Genomic DNA, 19,831 nt, shown 5'->3' with positions numbered 1-19,831 from the left:
TGGCCTACCTAGGGAGGTAGAGAGTAAGTGTGGCTTTGTTTGAGTCTCCTATGTCAATTTTTGGTATCAGTAAGGTGGCATCTACTCACTGAAAACAATTGAACCATTGTGAAACTGTCTGTTCTCATTGTAATTTTTTGCACATAAAGGAATTAATGTTTTCTTATGTACCTAAAGAAGGAAAGAAAAATGAATTTTTTGGCATGTGATTTAATACTTCCCATTGGAATCCCCTTAAAAGTTTTTTCTTTTTCTCAAGTTTCCAACTTTTTTGCTCAATGCTCTGCTGATATTATGTTCTTTTCGTTTCTTTCATTGGTGGTGTGGCAGGGAAGTACCTGCAGCTAAAAAACCACGGCAACGACAAGAGGATGTTTCTGGTGCAACCATGGAAGAAATAATGGAACTCATGAATTATGGCTCTAGAAGAAGATCCAGGAAGGTATGGTATTCATGCATGTTCACTTTTTTCCACCATAGCTTTGTGCTTTCACCAATTTTTGCTCTTGCACTTGTGGCTAAGTTGGAGGATTTCGAGCTTAACTAGTCTAGACAATTTCAAAATCATGTCTTTTTCTTGTAACATTGTGCTGCATTCATGCATCTGCTTTATTATGAATGCATTGACTAAAAAAAAATAATTTCGCATTGAAAATACAACTTATGATTAACTTTTTGCACTAGCCAAGATGCACTGTGAAACCTAAAGGCTTAGTTTTCATGCTTCAATGTGGTAGGTATGACCTTTCAGTTGATGAAAAGGACGTGTCTTTTCATGTTGTTTCACTCTTGTAATGTGTTCAATAAAGTACAACGCCATATCTATGCAACCATGTTTTGGATTCACCCACGTAATTCTCTTTAATATAGTTCCTTTTTTTCATTTTTTGGGGGAAAAAATTACTCTTGTTGGTTCCTTTTCCAGTTTTCATTTTGAGTAAGATTTTTCTTGACCTTGCAACCTCTTTGGTGACAAAGTGATTGGCAATCCTGTGAAATGACCCCCTCCTTTTTGGCTGTTTCTTTGTTCTTTTGGACTTATATTAAAGAGCTTTTACAAGTATATGATAATTGGAGAACAGCTGTTTTAATAGATTGAGTTCAATTTTACCATAGTTGATAATGCTTCCTTTTTTTTGGGTTTCTTTGATCAGATTGTAGACGAATGGAATCTGAGCCATAGATATTCCTTTAACTGTTGAGTGACTTTTGCCGTGGACCTGTGGACTTGTTTTTTTAATTTTTTGCTCATTTTGCTCACCCGTGGCCCAAACATAATCTAGTCCGATTTTGGTAATGCTTAAGATTTTGAGAAACCAGCAAGAATGCGGCCAAGCAGCTTCCCTACATATGCAGTCTGATATCTGTCACCATTATATCAAAAGCAGCAGGAACAAGGCCAGCAGCTTGGCTCTCATGTTCTCCATCAAGTATTTTAGTTATAAGCATTGCTGCCATCGTGAAAGGAAACTTCTATTGATAAAGATTTCTTAGAATAGTTAGTACCTTAACGTTTATATTCTGGGTGTTTCAGGGGAGCATATTCTGTTTCTGGTGCCACCTCAAACCATTGGTCTTCATATGCTTCATTTATTTATTTTAACTCATGTCTTGAGTGGACATATGTAAGTCTTTTCATAATGCATATATAGGAATTAATCCATGAAAACCTGGGTAAGAGCACACTAGCTAGTACCAAGTCTTTTGGGACTCACTCTAATTCATTATCAACACCTAAAACAAAAATATCACTGGACCTTGTCTCTACCAAATTGAAAGTCACAACTCAGACTAGTGTAAGTAACTTTTTTATCCATCTTTATTTGAGTAATTTGACAGTGTTTCAAGATGGAGATGGTTGCAAAAACCATTTTAATCTGTAGGAGACCTTTCTAAGAAGCTATCTTTCTCTTGTTTTTCCTGCCAAGCAGCCCAACACCTTAGCGAGATACCCAGCTTGAGGCAAAGACTGAGGAAAAGAAATTTGAGAGCCACATTCACATTCCTGATCTTTTTTTTCTCTGTTCATGACATTTTTTTTTGGCTTTGCGGACAAATAAAATTGGTTGGATTCATATTTAAGTTTTTTAAGGTTTTTTTTGTTGCATTATCTTCTGAAGTTTTATGCTACCCAATTTTTTTTTGGTTTTGGGACATTTTGCAAACTGCTTGTTTTTTACCTTGTGCAGTCCAAGAGAAGAGGTCGACGAAAGGGATCAAGGAATAAAGTCAGTCCTGAAGTGACTCGAAAACTTGGTGATGCTACTCTTCATTATGCCCATGGCCGCTATGGAGAGGTATGGCCTTAGCTTGCCTTATTTGTCATTCTGTAGGGCAATCTTTACTTGATTTACCATTTGGTTTTAACTATATCCATGCAAATTACTGCTATGGAAGGCATGGTGGTGACCATTCCTTAATTGTCTCTCTTTTTGGGTAAATTTCAGTTTGTTTACCATTTGCTTTGACTGGATATCTTGCATTTTGTTATTCATGGGCATCTACAATGATGTTGGCTGAAGAACTATTTCTTCATAAGGAATGCAAAATTACAGATCTATTCACTTTGTTAGCCTGCTTTGCAAAGTGTTGGTCCTCTCCTTTGAGTGAATAAGTTTCTTGCAGTTTGAATGCATTGACTTTGTTCTGGATATATGAGAATTAAGTCTTGTGCTAAGTCAGACCTTTTGTATTGAGGATCTAGTTATAATGGTTATAAAAAATAGCATATTTAGTTTTCTTTTAGGCACAGTGAAGTAACTGTACAAGCTCAGTAAAAGCCGAGTTATTTCTTATGAAGTTTTACTCGCACTTTTTGAGAAATTCAATACGATGGTCACTTTTTGTCTTCACATAGCACTTTATGTTAATTAGAACTGGTCGGAATCTCATTTTGACTTGGGCATTTTCTGGTTGTGTGCTTGGAATCTTTAGAAGGGCAATGTCTATAATGGTTGTTTTTGGTTATCAATTTTCTTGTTCATTGTAGATTTTCTGAGCTTCTAGGCCATAGGGATGTTTTATGAAGTGATTCGTCTTTCTCCCAATCTTCCTGATCCATATCATAGGCTTGGGCTCATCTATAATGAGATGGGTGATAAGAAGAGAGCCTTGGATTTCTACATGATTGCTGCCCATTTAACCCCAAAGGATGCATCTCTGTGGAAGCTTCTTGTGACATGGTCCGTAGAACAAGGTGATACAGGACAAGCCAGGTACTGCCTTTCTAAAGCAATAACAGCAGATCCTGAAGATATCAATTTGCGGTTTCACCGTGCATCTCTTTATGTTGAGTTGGGTGATTATTTGAAAGCTGCTGATTCATATGAGCAAATTTCACAGCTCTGTCCCGACAATGTAAAGGTACTACAGACTGCGGCCCAGCTGTATAAAAAATGTGGCCAATCTGAGCGTGCAGTCACTGTACTGGAAAGCTATCTCAGAAATTGTTGCAAGGAACCTGATTTAAATGTGGTTGATATATTGGCTTCACTACACATGGAAGGCAATGCACATCATAAAGCCCTCGAGCATATTGAGCATGCACAGCAGGTTTACTGCTCTGGGAAAGAGATGCCATTATGTCTACGCACAAAAGCTGGAATATGTCATATTCACCTTGGAAACTTGGTAAAAGCAGAAGCTCTTTTCAATGTTTTGAGACATGAGAATTTACATGATCATCCCCAGTTGATTATTCAGATTGGAGATTCACTAATGAATCACGGGCATTATGAATCTGCAGTAGAATACTATATGATGTTGGTAGGAGATGATGTTAAGAACAATGGTTGCCTGTATCTGAAAATTGCTGAGTGTTGCTGTTGTCTGGGGAAACGATTGCAATCAATTGATTACTTCTACAGAGCTTTAGACAAACTTGAGAATAGTGTTGATGCTCGGCTGGCTTTGTCATCACTTTTTCTTGAAGAAAATAAAGATGATGAAGCCATTTCTGTTCTATGTCCTCCTAAAGAATCAGAATCACTATTTAACTTGAACCTAAATGCAGCAAAACCATGGTGGCTTAATGGGAAGATAAAGTTGAAGCTTTCTCAAATCTATAAAGCTAAAGGATTGTTAGAGGCATTTGTAGATGTTTTTTTTCCTGTGGTTCGCGAGACATTGTTTCTTGAGACTATACAACAAAAGGTCAGGCCAAGGAAGAAGCTATCAAAAAGTGTTCTTTCTGAACGGATAAAAATACTTGATCATGTTAGGACTGATACTGTGTTTCATGGATTTAGACCTGTAGCTTCAGCATCAGATCTGTCTAGAGCGTCCAGAGCAAAAAAGTTACTAAAAAAGAAGGAAGCAAAAAGAGCTGCTGCTTTGGCTGCTGGAATTGAGTGGATAAGTGATGATTCAGAGGATGAATCTCCCCAACAAGCGCCAAGAGAGCTTCCTCTTCCAAACCTTATAAGAGATGCAGAACATCATCATCTCATTATAGAGTTATGCAAATCACTAGCATCCTTGAAAAAGTATTGGGAAGCATTGGAAATCATCAATTTAACTCTGAAATTGGCCTCCAATGTTTTGTCTGTTGAAAGGAACGAAGAGCTTAGAACTCTGGGAGCCCAAATAGCATACACTATTGCTGATCCTGCTCACGGCTTTGAATATGCACGCTATATTGTTAATCAACGTCCTTATAGCTTTTCTGCATGGAACTGCTATTACAAAGTAATGTCAAAACTGGACAGTCGATATTCAAAGCATAACAAGTTTTTGCACACCAAGCGAACCAAGCACAAAAGTTGTGTACCACTCACTCTCATTTTCGGGCACCAGTTTACCATGATCAGCCAGCATCAAGCAGCTGTTCGGGAATATTTGGAAGCTTACAAGCTGATGCCAGATATTCCCTTGGTCAATCTTTGTGCTGGAACTGCATTGATAAACTTGGCCCTAGGTCACAGACTTCAAAACAAACATCAGTCTGTGGCCCAAGGATTGGCATTTCTTTACAATAATTTACAGCTTTGCAGATATAGTCAGGAAGCACTGTATAATATAGCTCGAGCATATCATCATGTCGGTCTTGTTTCTCTTGCTGCTTTAAACTATGAAAAGGTTCTTACAATGCATGAAAGTGATTGCCCCATGCCAAACCTTCCAAATGAGAAACCAGATGGTCTGGCTTCTCCAAAGTCAGGCTACTGTGATCTTCGTCGGGAAGCAGCTTACAACTTGCATCTGATCTACAAGAAAAGTGGAGCAATTGATCTTGCCAGGCAAATCTTGAAAGATCATTGTGTCATATGACTGAATAAAGTATTCCCTGTAATGCAATTTCTTGTTTATGGAAAAGCCACATTTGATATGTCTTGCTTTGATTAGCAACACAGACATTTAACCTTAGAAATGGTAATTGTCTGTGTTTGCAAAGTATGTCTTTTGTTGTCCAAGTGCAGAGAAACACTGAATTCTTGAATCTTGGCAGGAAAGTAAAACGGTTATAGGTAATTTCAGTTAGTTCTTTGGCTACTTGCAACACAAATAAGCGGCTGAAAATCTAAACCTTGCAATTGCAAACTCCCTTCAGCATCTACTTCTAAAATTTTGAATCTTTTTGATTCAAAAAATTTGGACGGCGAAGATTGCTTTTGATTGAGATGTTCAGGCTGATCAGACAGTGATAAGCTATAGACCTGGAGGTGGAAGCTGAGGTGGCAGCAGACTGATTGGTCCTCATTTTGAACCCTCTTCAATCAATAACAACGATGCCAGTTCTTCTAATCTCCTTTTTTCCAGCCTCATGGCAGCGCCCGCTCCACTCTCCTCGTTCATGTCTAATTGTCATCTGTTTAAAAATTACACATCAGGTCTTGGGTTTTGTGGTTTCTGTCCATGTTTACCTCAATTATCTAGCTGTTCATTGCTTCAAGATTGGATTTTTGGTATGTAAAAGTACTGGTTTTTTCGTTTGTTTTTTCTGGGCTTATCGAGTTTTAGTTAGTATGTTAAATTTTTGATGAATTTATGCCTAGTTCTTAGATAATTTGGTGAACAGATTAGAAAACTTTGGGATTTTTATGGTTTGGTGTGTAAGTGAAGCTGTTTGGTGCTGATTCTGTATTTCGTTTTGTAGATTTTAGTTTAGTTTTGGGTTTAGTGCTAATTTTTTGGTTTTGCATTTTTAAGAAAAAGTTTTGCAGCTGATTATGGAAGTTTGAGTCTTGTTCTTGCTGGTTTTGATTGTTAAATTTTTGAATTTTGAGGTTTGGTGGACTTACTAGTGCAGGAAACATGGTAGCAGTTGTGTTATTGGAAATTAACATGGCCAGTTGTACGTGTGAAAAAATGTATAATCACATAGATATGTGCACAATGTATTTGTGGAAATTTGTTTTCTGCTTAATGTTTGGCAGGATATTTGTTTTTAAGAATGTCATTTTTCATTTTCTGCATTATGTTAGGCAAGGTATTTTTTTCCAAGGATGTTGTTTTGTGCATTATGTTCGGCAAGGAATTTGTTTTCCAAGAAGCATGTGTTTTCGCCTCTGTATCAAGTAAAACAGTTAATGTGGTTGGATCATGGAAATCTTGTTCATTTATGTGTATGGAACCTTTCTTTTAGCACAGTTGAAGATGTGTTTATACGTAAATGACAGTTCTAAGGTGATTAAAAATTCTTGATTTTTGCAGCAGCACTGGGATGCAAGCCATTTATGTAGCTTATTGGCTTCTCTTCTTGCTTGAGAATAGTCTTGATTTGAGAAAGATGATATTGATTCCTTGATGAAGCTGATATTAATGTGCTTAGCTGGAGTTTTACGGGCCAAAATTTAATTGTTGAGTTCTCAACTTATTTTTTTCATTCCTCAAAATCAGTGTTTTCTCCTCAGACAATTTGGTTTGGGTACTCGATTCTTTTCTGAAAACATTCTTGGGGTGCTAATTATGGTATGCCCCTCTGTAATTCCTCTGCTTTCTTTGCTGGATAAAACCACACAGCTTTTGTTTCTCAACAGCGTGTATTGCTATTGATATCTCATTGTATGTAGTTACCCTTGCCGAGCCTGTGAGGGAACTGATTAAAATGTTCCTAATTCTTGGTAGTGCATTTAAGATGTGTATCTGCTGTAAATATGGAGATAACATGAGTAGGCTTCAGGTGGGTGTTTAACGAGTATCTTGTAGCCCATAAATTGCCCTACATACATGAAAGCTCCAGTAGATTGTTTTAAGGAGTAAAAAATGATGCTCCTTTTGAGGCCTGGCCTCCTCAAAATTGTGGTTTTCGTTTTCCTTATAATGATGAATATTGAGATCGCCGTGCTGTCTATCTAATCGCCACCTGCCACTCTGTATGCACTTGATTTCGTTACGACTTGGTGGTGAACAGCTGTGATCTCACTTTTTTACTTTTGCATCCAAGGATAGTTTGCAAAGGACTCTGCATGCATTTGAATTATTTTCTATTTTAAAATGGGGCAGTTGCATGGAACTTCTGCACCATTGGTTGAATATATAATGATATGTGATGTTTATTTTTTTCCGGTCGAAATGTTAAACCAACTTAATGCCCTAGTTTTTAGGTTGTAATGGACTTAGCAACCATTTTGTTAATTGCATAATCATGTAATACTCAATACTCAATTGTCACCCTTGTTTGTTAGGTCCATATTCTTACTTGTTCCATTGGGCTATTTTTGCTCTAGCTGATTTTTCCAATCTGTTCTTAATTTTCTATTGTATACTGGAGACACTCTCTTTGGGGTAGGGAACATATTCAATATACCAGGGACCAGCTGCTGCAGTTGGGAGAAGTATTCTTACCACATTGTTCCTTTGTTTTATTCTCAGTAATAAATATTCGGTTGGAGTTTGAAATATTTCAAAGTGTTGACAATGGCGAAATAGGTTTTACATTAAATACATCTTGTGTATTTAAGATGAGTATTGATCATTTGTCCCAGTATCAATCTTGATACTTGTGAAAATTGTATGATACAACTCAGTCACTTTCAGGTGAAGTGGTATACAATTTATGTCGTCTGTTGTACACTTGAATAGGATTGGATTTTTTATTTTAGCTAGATTAGATAGTAACTATTCTGTTCATGGTAGGAAGAAGCATAGTTCAGAAATTTGTTCTTTTATTTATCTGGCAGATTATCTACCAGACTAGCATATCTGTTGTTTACTTGATTATGATTCACGGTTAAGAATCAAGACTCTTTTCTTTTGCTATTGAACTTCTTCATGTGGACTGTCTTGGACTGTGAAAATGTGTGTAGTTAGCCACCAGAAAAGGATGATTTTTGAAACTTCTGTTAAAGGTTTGAATGTATCTGATTGGGCTGTTTATCTTGGGGGTGGTCAGCATTGCAGAAAACATTCTGAAAGTCAAAAGAGAAGTTGAAGCTGAATTTTTTGGTGAAGATCCAAGCTGGAGTCACGTGGGAATCCTCTTGTCCTGTTATTGCCCTGGTTCTTTTTATAAACTCTTGTAGCTGTATTTTTGTTAGAAGTTCTTGTCATCTCTTAAGCTATCTCTCTTTGGAGCAGAAAGCATTAACAGAAGCCAACGTGCAAAAGTTGAAGATAATACATTGTTTAAAGATGGTCAAGATGAAGAGGCATTGTCTAAGTATGATATTGCTTTACCAGCTGTGTCCAGTATATCCAAATCTGTTGAATTACGGTCAGTATGCCATACAAATCATGCTGCATGTTAAATAAACTGGTAAGCTTTCATCTTGCTGAGTTGATACATGGCAAAATTGTACTTTTTGCATGTATTTCTTGAAAAGTTGCTCTTTAACTTTCTCTATATCTATGAGTTGGAATGCAGTTTTGAATGTTGTAATTGATTAGTATGGGTTGATCTTGGGTATCATTTGGCTGAGTAGTAAAACATAAAGATTGTGTTATAAAAAACTCTCTCTGCGAGAGCATTTGATGGAACTTGAGGCAAATTCTAAAAATAATATTGTAATAAAACATGTACATAGTTCATGTCTGAAACAAAGACTTTTTTTTTTTTTTTGTTAAAGAGACAAGTGGATATTATTGCAACTGCATTGTTGTGAAAATTGTGAATGTTTAATTTAGTCTTTTTACATGATTATAGGTTTCCTTGAAGTTTCTTGACTGGTGACATTGTTATCTAGATATGGTCACATGAAGGCTGAATTTGAGTTATTATAAAGAAGATATATTGGCTCTGATAGTGATAAACGGCTAATACTCATTTTGTCTACACCTCTTCTTGCCAGATCTAAATAGACCTCGCTTTTATTATTGTTCCAATTACATTGGACAGCTGATAGATTTGAATCTTGACGAGTAGGAAAGTTGGCCATGGCAACGTGCTATGCCTTAATCTGTATGTAATCTCCTTAATGTGTCAATGGTGAACATGGAAGAAAGTCTGTTAGCTATGTCCAAATAAGGTTCCTCGAAGATCTGTTTTCATCAATCTGAGCTGTATCCCTTTCAATTTGATTTGAACTATCAAATTTGGATATCAATTCTCTTCAGCTCATAGGGGCAGACAAGATGTGCTTATCCTTAATCTTTGGAGAAGCGAAGGTACTTATCTTAGTATTTAGAATTTTTCCTAAAACTATAATTTGTTGTCCATTAACAAGATGTACTTATCCTTTATCTTTGGAGAAGAGAAGGTACTTATCTTAGTATTTAGAATTTTTCCTAAAGCTATAATTTGTTGTCCATTAAAGTATTCTTTTCCCATTCTTTTCCCTGTGTTGGAGAGGACCCATACACTTAGCCTCCTCACTAAGCATCTTGGTGGTGGTTGCCGTTACAGCAGCCTCCATTATCTGTTGCTAATACCTGTTGGCTGATTGGCAAATAACTCCTAATGTGATATCATTATTTATATGCATTGTTATACATATGTCATGCATTGGTAAGTTTTTGACTGGATTTTGATGAAGTTCTTTTTGGTGGTTTGTTTTACAGAAAAAAAATATGATGATGGTATTAAAGAATGCACAAAAGCATTGGAGCTAAACCTTAACTACATAAGTGTTTTGCTAAGAAGAGCAGAGGTGTATGAAAAGTTGTAACAATTTGAAGAGACTATAGCAGGTATGTCGGTGTAAGAATTTGAATATTTTACTGTCATTGAGCAGCTGCTGACAACTTCTAGCACAAACTTGTGCTTATAAGAAGACTAATCTATGATTTGTGGTGGCTTTATTATATGTGTAATGGCTGCAATCTTGCTTGTTCTCTCTCTCTCTCTCTCTCTCTCTCTGTCTCTCTCTCTTTCTCACACACACAAAAGCACACACACACGCAAAGCCAATGGCATTCATTAATCTTCTCATATAGTCCATATGGCTTTTCACAATTTATTGTTTCCTATGCTGGTGTTCATTACAATATGCAGATATGACAAAGGTTTTGGAAGTTGACCCATCATATGATCAAGCTAGAAGACAGATTGTTCGCTTGAAGCCATTAGCAGATGAAAAACGTCAAAAGATGAAGGAAGAAATGATTGTTGACCATTGGTGGTATGAACTTCTTTGGGTAGTTGCTGTTAAATGATTCTTTTTTGCTCTTCACGTGTAAATATAGGAATGCTTCATTTTTGCAAAAGAAAATGTGTTCTAGGGGAGAAGAGTGGAGGAGGAGGAGAGGATCTGGAATTTTTGCAAAAGTAAAAGGAGCTAGTGTGAGCTGAGGTGGCTAGTGCATTCGGAAGATTCTGGAGGAAGGGGAAGGTTAATGTGAGCAGATAAAGCTTTGCTTCAGGTGCTGCTAAAGAATAGATGCTTGTGGAAGTGGACAAACGATTACTGAGATTAGCAAAAGGATGGTTTAAGGGAAATGTAAGCACTTCCATATATGTGAACTAGAGTGAAGGTATTTCTTATGGTATGTGTTACTGTGCTTGTGCAATTGAGCGTGCTTTTGTCTGCTTTTCCTTCATAACATTTAGTGCCTGAACAAATTGCATTTAGTTAAGCTGAGGTAGTTCAAGAATGAACTACATTTGTTTCTGTCATCATATCCTGTGATGCGTGTTGAAGTGATGGACTCATTTTGTAGTGAAGTATTTGCAAATTATTAATAGCCTGGCAGTGCTTGAAGTTGTAGAGGGCGAATTTGTTCAAGCTGTTCATGGTTTATCTTTGCTGCATTTGGAGATCATGATTAAATGAGAATAGATTCTTGTACTTTCCTGAACCCAAGGTGTAGATTTTGGAAACCATACTATGCTGATAGAACAACTCCAATCCTTTTGTTTATGTTTTTATTGAACTTCTGATCTTGGTTTGTCTGCATATTTTCAACACGCCTTGTGCAGTTGAGTCACTTTTTCTGAGTTCATTGGCAGCCAACATTATTGTTTGTGACTTTATTCTTACATTCTATGGGTTATATCTGCTTCTCCTATTCCTTTTTCCCTATTTGGCACCTCAAGCAAGGAGAGTTCATTTTGTTGAACCCTGGACAATTGCAGCAAAATCTGCTTAACTTTGTCTGCTTTACTTGGATACGGTTGATGGTGAAAGTATTTTAGGGTATCAATTATTTCCAGTTTATATGTGTGTTCAATTGCATATGATGATATCTCTCACGAAGTTGAATTGTTTACCTTTTGATCAGGTAAGCTGAGGGAAATTGGAAATTGCAATTCTGGTCAATTTGGAATGAGCGCTGACAATTTCAAAGCTGTGAAAGATCCAAACACTGGTTCATATTCTATTCCATTTCAGTGCTAATATCTTTTACAAACTTCACATATATTCTTTAGTTTCTGGAGCTATGGATCAAATGGACTGAAATCTTAAAGAGGATGAAGCACGTTTCCTCACAGTGTTGATCTCAGTCGTATGATTATGTTTTTACATATAACTTGAGAAAAAGAAATTGATGTGGTTTTTTGCCATAATATGTTATAAACAGACTTAAAGTTTCACTTTACTGGAAGTTTCTTATAGTTGCTTTAGTACTTTCCATTTCTTCGTGGTGTTGTCCATGGTTTTGATACTGTTTTGGAGGGCATCTGAAGGTGCAGCATAATTTATGCTATCAACGTCTTTGTCATGATCTGTTCGGAGAGTAGCATAGAAATGTAGAACCTTGCACGCAAACAGGGAGAGAGTCCACCTCCTCTTCCCACCCATCCCAAAAAAGGGTAAATTCTGACTAGATATCATATCATAGCCACACTAAAAGTGTGTAAGCTCGGATGAACACTGAAATGGTCTGGTTACTCCGTAATTTTCATGAACTCTGGGGGTGTTTGTTGGTTGCATGATTTTTGGGCGGCTTGGGGATATGTGGGCGCAGACAGCCTCATTGAATCGGGTGCACACTCCTTCCTTTGCCTTCTCTCTCTCTTCCTTGCTCTTAATTTCAATCCTTGCTCTCTTCTAATTACCACTTTCTTTCCTGCTCTTCTAATTACCGGACCAATTTCTCCCCTTCGCTTAGGGGTGTGCAAAATCGAAAAATTCCGATTTACCGATCGAATTCGAATTGAATTCGGAATTTTCGAAATCGGTAAATCGGAAATCGGAATCGAATTCGGATTTTCCGAATTCATATATTTCGAATTTGGTTCGAATTCGGTAATGGAGTTTTTCAAATCGGAATTTCCGATTTCGAATTCACAATTCGAAATCGGAATTCGAATTCCGATTTCGATTTCAAATTCGTTTTTAATATATAAATATATTTTTTTTACATGTAATATATAATTAATACTATATAATATTATATAAAATTTATATAATATAATATAATATAATATAAAATTTATATAATATTATATAATATTATAAATTTTATATTATATAATAATATATAAATTTTTCCGAATTCGGTGAAATCGGAATTTACCGAATTCCGAATTGAATTCGGTACGAATTCGAATTCGGAATTGGTGAATTCGAAATCGAATTCGGTCGAATTACCAGATACCAAAATTTCGAAAAATTCCGAATTCAAACTTCCGAATTACCGAATTCGAATTCGATGCACACCCCTACCTTCGCTTGCTTACACCTTGCAGCACAACTCAGGAATCAAGGTAAATCTCTCTCTTCTCCTAGTCACCATCCCTCCTTCCTCCTTCCTCCAGACTCCAGCCCACCACCCTTGCCGCCCCTTGCTATGTTTGTTACCAGCTTTTGTTTCGTGAGATTCGGTTGGACTTGGTTTTTGGAGCTTAATCCCCTCTCATTCCTCTTCCTCTTCTTTGCTTACATAAAATTCTCTCTCTCTCTCTACTACAATGAAATCGTTTATGCTTTTTTTTCTTGTGGATTTTATTTCAGTAGGTTTCCATAAATCAATTTGTACTTTTTTCTTTTTTGCCAACAGTTAATTCTTGAAAAATTGAAACTTGCGGAAGAAAGGCAAATGGAAGGAAGGGACTCACTTTGGTATCTCTGAACAGGTTTATATCAATCACTTTGCCTTACAATTGTCCAAGGTTAAAGGAATTTAGTTTCTTATATTGCAGTTACGAGTACAATGATATATGATGACGTAGTTATATATGGGGCTGTTGATAAAACCATAAAAGTGGGTAGGGCAAACTGCAGTTTAAGCCAAACAATTTAACTGCTTTCAAACATTGTACTCGCCTCAATTAATATACTTGATGAGTAGCTTCAAATTTTTTTTTTTTGGGGTCAAACGGCTCTAAGTTGCTTCATTTGTATATTGTATAGGTATTGTATAAAGCTTCAGTGGCTGCTTTGCTTTATTAGGGTCTAAAGTTGAAGTGGATGTTGCATCATGAGTTTAATGGTCCAATTAAATTTCTTAATTTAAGATTAAATCGTTGCTGGATGTTTATATCTTCTACACCCAAAGGCTGCAAATATTTAGTTTTCAAAATTTCCAAACATATACTCTGATGTACTATAAAATTTACGATTGTTAGTACCTGATCATTGTTGATGTATGTGAAGAATATTTTCTTGAAGTTTGAGCATAAAAGTTAATCTTGATTTCTTGGGCTTTTGGTCAATAGAGATTGCACTGACGTGGGCTAGAGTTAAATAGGCATCGATTTCTTTCCTCCACCTGTATCCCACGTGCAATTATAAACATCACTTTGAAGGTCTATTTTCGGTTTTCTACTTATGTTCCAGAATTCTCTCCTCTCATTCGCAGCTCTTCTTCTTTCTTTGACTTACCCTTCTTCTCGCCTGCTCTCATATACTTAAAACTCACAGTTCTTTTTTGGTCTTTCAAGTACAAACCAGGCACTTTGCTTCTTAATTCTTTTCATGGACAGATGATTTTCTCATAATTTATTTACATCCCAAGTTAAGTGGTTATTTATTGCAGTGAATTGCCTTTTGTGACAATATTTTTTGGATTCAATCCTTTAATAAATCAGGTGGTTGACTACAAGGTCTCTTTCTGCATGATTAAAATACATACAAATACCAATAAACTCTTGACAATGGAAAGACGTAACTGACGAGAGGTACTGAGGGAGAGGTTGGAAAGAGGAAGCTCTATTGAATATTCCACCCAATTTGTAGATTGTAAGTGCCATGTGGCAGCCCCAGGCTCGAGTTGATTATGTTGGTGTCACTGAACCTCCATGGCCTTCCTCCTTGTGAAGCTAATGCTATTGAATCTTCTCTCTTTTGGTTTTGGTCATTGATTTCAATTTGAACTGTGTTTTTTAGGTAATGTTTTGGTATTTATGCTTTATTTTGTTCAAAATGGAAACTTTGAAATGATCTTTGCTACAACCTAAAATATTTTGGGGTCGGGATTATCCAGGAATTTAACCCTTTTCATATGAGTTCAATTTGAGGGAATTTAACTATACATTCCATGCTTATTGTTCAACCTGCTTTGATGTATACTTCATTTATAATATGGGAGAGCTGCATTACCCAGCTATTCCACTTTGGATTGGGCAAGGATGAATGGACAGTTGATAAAAGCCATTTCTCCACGAGTTATGGAAACATATTGATATGCAGCATTACGGTATCTAGGTACTCCTAAGAACGCTTTTCATGTCCCATATGCAGTTTTGTGCTCTTGATCTCATTTTATTATGGCCCAACCTGCAATTCTATTTTGTTTTAAAATTGAGTCAACATAGTCCAGTTATAGTGTAAATGAGAGCCATTTTGGGGCTGTTTTATTACCATTTCAATGAGATAGTGGAGTTAGTCTTGAGTTGGTAGGAGCTATTGGATATCCTTGCCTTTCAATGTTGGACATTGATTTTGTTTGTTAAGTCCGTTAAAACTTAAAACAGAGCATCAAGCTCTCCTGCTTATAGCAATTCCTTACTTATTTTAGTGCCTCTGTTTTCCATCTTCTACAGCCTTCTATCTTGTTTCTTTGAGGAGACTACCGATGTATTTCTTTCCAAGAAAACATGCAACTCTAAACTCTCTTTCCTGCAGCAAAAGAAAAAGACAACTTAGATATCTAGAGAAAAGATTATTATTGGGAATTGAGAAGTTTACCACCCTCTGCTGCAATCTCCTCTCTGAGATATCGGTGAATATCTACATTCCTCTCTCATCCCTCTTGAATATGCTGGAATACAGCAAACCATTTAGGTTTTTGATCTATTTCAGTCATTGTATTTTCTCTATGTATTCAGTAGCTTCAGTTACTCAGTTAAATCGGCTTTTGGTAATATTCATTTGATTGTGTATTAGGTCCAGTAAAGAATGCTATTGGTGCAAGGATGATTAAATCGAAATCTTTGTGTCGCTTTCATGTTCTTAGTATCATTAGTAATAATTTTTTGTCCTAATAGACTTTACGAATCCTGTTTTTCTCACTCGATTCAGCCATTAATGTCCTTTTGCACTAATTTTGATAGTTTAGCTTGAGGTAATTTTGTGCATCGCCTTCCTGTTCATTTTAACTTGATTTTGCTTAGTCCTTTAATGAGATAAATATTTCTAGCAACACTGGAGTTAGTCAAGCACGCAAGAAGTTTACGTGAAAAGTAAACTATTGCAACATCTCATTTATTGTTACTTCCTTTTCTTGGATATATTATTTCATGTTACTCTATTGGTTTACTGATTTGAACTTGATATTTAGTTGTAAATCATTTATAGTCTTTCCTTGTGAATCCGCTTTTACTTGATTTCATTTACTAGGAACATTAACTTTGCAAGTATGCAGGATTCATAAGAAGAATTTAGCGTCAATTAGGATTATACTCTGGACTTACTCTTAAGGCTTTTCCGTGTTCTCTGAGTTAGTTTAGAACTTTATTTAGTTTCTAAGGCATGTAATTTTACTTCTATAGAGTAACTTGACATTTGTATTTGTTTTAATGCCACGGATACGTGGGAATATCTTAAGTGGTTTTTGGTGTTTCTGATTTCTTATGTTACTGGCCTGCAACAGTTTGAACTTTTTTTTTTGTTTAAATAAATATTAAATTGCTTATCTTAGTTCTTTGATGTATAGACGAAATTTTAACATTGGATGAGTTTGTGCAAATACTTCTTCATTGAAGCATTGGCTTTTGTTGAGGTTGTTTAAAAAACAAGGCTATCGCACTACCCAAATCTGTCCAATTGGAAGCTCGAATCGGTCAAGTTCTTGGCAGGAAGTAAATTCCCGTTAACTTCACTAAAGTGTATCTCTAGAATTAACTTCAATGTAACAACAGTTAAGGTTTGCTTATGATATTTTGTGCAGCTATGTACATCGTGATTTCGTATTACTAAGTTTGCTTTCCTTTATACTATTTGTTTATCGCAATGAATTTTCCTGCATGCTTGTTGATTAAAATTCTCTGTTTCTGGTAAACAAATGAACCTCCACATGCTTTTCTTGTCCAAATTGAGTACATGATACTAATATTCTGTAATTTACCTTGGCTCCCTTCTGTTTAAGTAGCTGTAATCCATGATGTCATAGCTAATGTGTTGTCCTTTCAATGCTTCCTCCAGCCTAAAACGTTAAGACCTCATGAACACGTGTATAGTTGTCTTCAAAATTGGACAATATATTGGCCATCAGGTCTGGATGGCATTGTACTTAGAATAACATATGACGATGTTATTTGAAGCTTTTGAACTTCCTTTAGTAGTGCTGGGATACCTGTAAAACTCATATCAGGCTGTTTTCAGTTATCTAATCTTGTTAAGGCTATCATATTGTCTAGAAGATTGAGATTTCCATCCAAATGTTAGGATGATTTTGGAAGCACACGTGATGTTGGAGGTTATATCAAAAAGCTACAAATTTTTGTTAGGATGATTTTCATGATTACATGACCATATAAATGTATTTTCACAAAAATTGATTCCGTCCCTACCCTTGACTTGATCTTTAATTCGTGAAACAGAGTTAAGATGAGTTATGTGAGGCAAAAAAAAATTTTTTTTGTGACCTGAAGTGAAAGTAAATGTTCATCCAAGAAATTGCACCAACTTCAGAATCAAAAAAGAAACAAGAAAAGAACTATTTTGTACTACTGATAAGAGTTTTGAATTTTATTTTTTGCGTTCTATTGAGGTCCTATCACGAACTTCAAGACAAACTGTTTTGTACTACTGATAAGAGTTTTACTAGCATTATCTTAGATCGAAAAATTAAGGGTTGCATTTTATTCGTTACATTTCTGTTGGAATGGAATATTTTTGAACCAAAAACTTCCCTAGTTTAACATGGGTACGTGCTCTAGACCTCAAAATTTAGTTGATCAAATAGATAACATATTGGTAGAAAGCATTAGAATTTGTGCACTTCACCCGCCGCCGGCAATCCAATCCAACCACTGATTGGCTAACTCATCCCCAGAAGCTTTTTTGTCACCTCTAAGGTCTTATGCCACCATAGTGACTTCATCTCTACGAGATAGTGATTCATTCAATACTCGTTAAAAGGAGTTTCAAATATTTGTTTTTTGAGAAAAGTGTAATTAATTTGAATAAAAAAACTTAAATAGAGAGAGTGAATTTATTGTGACTGTGTGTCTAAATATAAATAAATTATTTTAAAATAAATGTGCGATAACACCAAACACAAATCAACTACTCTTTCTCATCATAACCAATTGGTCAAGGATGTGATTTGCTTGGTGGGCTTTATGGCCACGTCAGGCCATTCGAATCGCTATTTTCTGAAATTTTTATAGAAATATATATTATAGCAATTTCATGTATATGAGATAAAAAAATAATTAAAATATATTTTTACGAACAACGTAAAAACTTTGTATAAAAAAAATAGTTTTCCAAACAAGATAGTCAAGATCGGTAAGTTGGTCATAATCTTTTTTTTTTTATACGATAATTAGTCATAATCATTTTTTATTTTTTCTGTCATTTGCTAATGATTGAAAACGTGCGTGCGGGTTGCCGGGGGACGTGCGTAGAACTTGGGGAGTGAGCGTGGAAAGCAATAAAGTTGGCGCACCCCACCCGATGCCGCCCACCAAGGAATTTGGCTGGCCAAAGAAAATAGACTTTTTATAGAGTTACATCATGCTGCATGATGCATGATGCATGCTGAAATTTTTTTACCCTTGTGTAAATTTTGAATGAAAATAAATTTGACGTTAAAATATTTAATTATACCATAAAGACAGTTCATGAAATTAATTATACATGACATGTAATAATAAAATGTACCAGCGTTGCCTTCTCGATTATTTACAATAAATGAGAAAACATAAGATAACAATTTTTCTTCTCTTAGTAAAATTTTGAATGTAGTTGTCCTTATACCAAAAGCAGCAAAGATGAACTGACTAAAAAAAAAAAAATCCTTCTTATTATAATAAGAAACACCCCAGAGCTTGGAACTCAAACTTCTTTGTCTTGGCACAAACTGTCCATCTTGACATAGACTCTACCTTTGGACGTACATAACCAAATTTCATTCAAAAGAAGCACAAAAGAGGCACATGCATCAAAGTACAACTGTTCAAAGCAAAGCATGGGATGGAACGGATGAAACAAGGATAAGGATAAGGGTTTTGCTGACCACAAAAGGCAACAACGCGTCAAAGCAAAAAGAGGTGAAATCAAACAGCGTACAACACTTTAAAGCACAAAAGGAGAGACCGAAAACTCCTTCCTAGGAAATGTAAAGTTTTATGCATAGTTTTACATAGTTATTTATTGTCTTTCCTAACAGCAGAGAAATTGAAATCCTTTCATCAAAATCTCGATGCAATGGAGGTGACAGTGGAAATGGATCTATTGAGAAAATTAAAATCTCTGTTTTGCCAAAATTTGTTTGAAGAATAATTTTTTTTATGCTATCATGTGTGAGGTCTTTGAACAGAATCATGAAGGATGTTCGCGGCCCAAGCCATGGCAAAAATCAAATACCCGGAAACAGAATTCTTCTCGACAAAAATGGTCAAGCGAATAATTGATCACCGTTCCTTACATTGTTGATTGTTCAATATCGGTCAACAAATAATTGCTCAATTGTGGCTAGAAGCGGGTGCTGGAGTTATATGGACGTACTGAATGCTTCACATGTCATAGAGATCAAATGTAGCACGCCTCTTTGGGATCATTTCTTATAGTCAATATATATGTTTCCCAGTTGATATTTGCATACTGCTTAATTAGTTGTAGAAGAATGCTATTTGTGACCATTTGTAGAAGGCCAAAACTTGGGTAAACCTGATTTTCAAAGATCTAATGATCTAAATTTTGTCACATCACTTGGTGAGATGATATGATACAATTTGGGCCGTTGAATATTTAAAAATCGAGCCTATCCAAGTGTGAGCCTTTGTACAAAGGTTAGAAAGAAACTCCAGTATATCAAATGATATACTATTTTTTTTATGTTATAAATGATTTGATCCCTAGTGAAAAACTGCAAATTTTAGTATTTTTCTTTGATGTATGGGTTG

General features: G+C 35.8%; 1 protein-coding gene, 1 long non-coding RNA gene and 1 other non-coding gene across 3 annotated transcripts; all 3 read left to right on the top strand.

The window, feature by feature from the left end:
* The first annotated feature begins 335 nt into the window (after positions 1 to 335).
* Positions 336 to 5,939, top strand: LOC113772060 (general transcription factor 3C polypeptide 3-like). The gene is made up of 3 exons (XM_027316599.1): positions 336 to 442; positions 2,190 to 2,297; positions 3,007 to 5,939. The coding sequence occupies exons 1-3, from the start codon at positions 389 to 391 to the stop codon at positions 5,266 to 5,268; spliced, it is 2,424 nt and encodes an 807-aa protein (XP_027172400.1). The 5' UTR covers positions 336 to 388; the 3' UTR covers positions 5,269 to 5,939.
* A 1,129-nt stretch (positions 5,940 to 7,068) lies between these two features.
* LOC113772709 lies at positions 7,069 to 7,171 on the top strand. Its single transcript, XR_003468667.1, has one exon. It is a non-coding gene; the product is annotated as a small nucleolar RNA snoR103 (small nucleolar RNA).
* Positions 7,172 to 9,023: 1,852 nt separating this feature from the next.
* Positions 9,024 to 15,477, top strand: LOC113772062. The gene is made up of 8 exons (XR_003468466.1): positions 9,024 to 9,543; positions 9,937 to 10,065; positions 10,370 to 10,496; positions 10,583 to 10,814; positions 11,596 to 12,300; positions 13,007 to 13,024; positions 13,318 to 13,393; positions 14,863 to 15,477. It is a non-coding gene; the product is annotated as an uncharacterized LOC113772062 (long non-coding RNA).
* The last annotated feature ends 4,354 nt before the right edge of the window (positions 15,478 to 19,831 follow it).

This window comes from Coffea eugenioides, chromosome 5 (genome assembly GCF_003713205.1).
Source record: "Coffea eugenioides isolate CCC68of chromosome 5, Ceug_1.0, whole genome shotgun sequence".
Lineage (NCBI taxonomy): Eukaryota > Viridiplantae > Streptophyta > Magnoliopsida > Gentianales > Rubiaceae > Coffea > Coffea eugenioides.
This window is presented reverse-complemented; position numbering and strand designations above follow the sequence as displayed.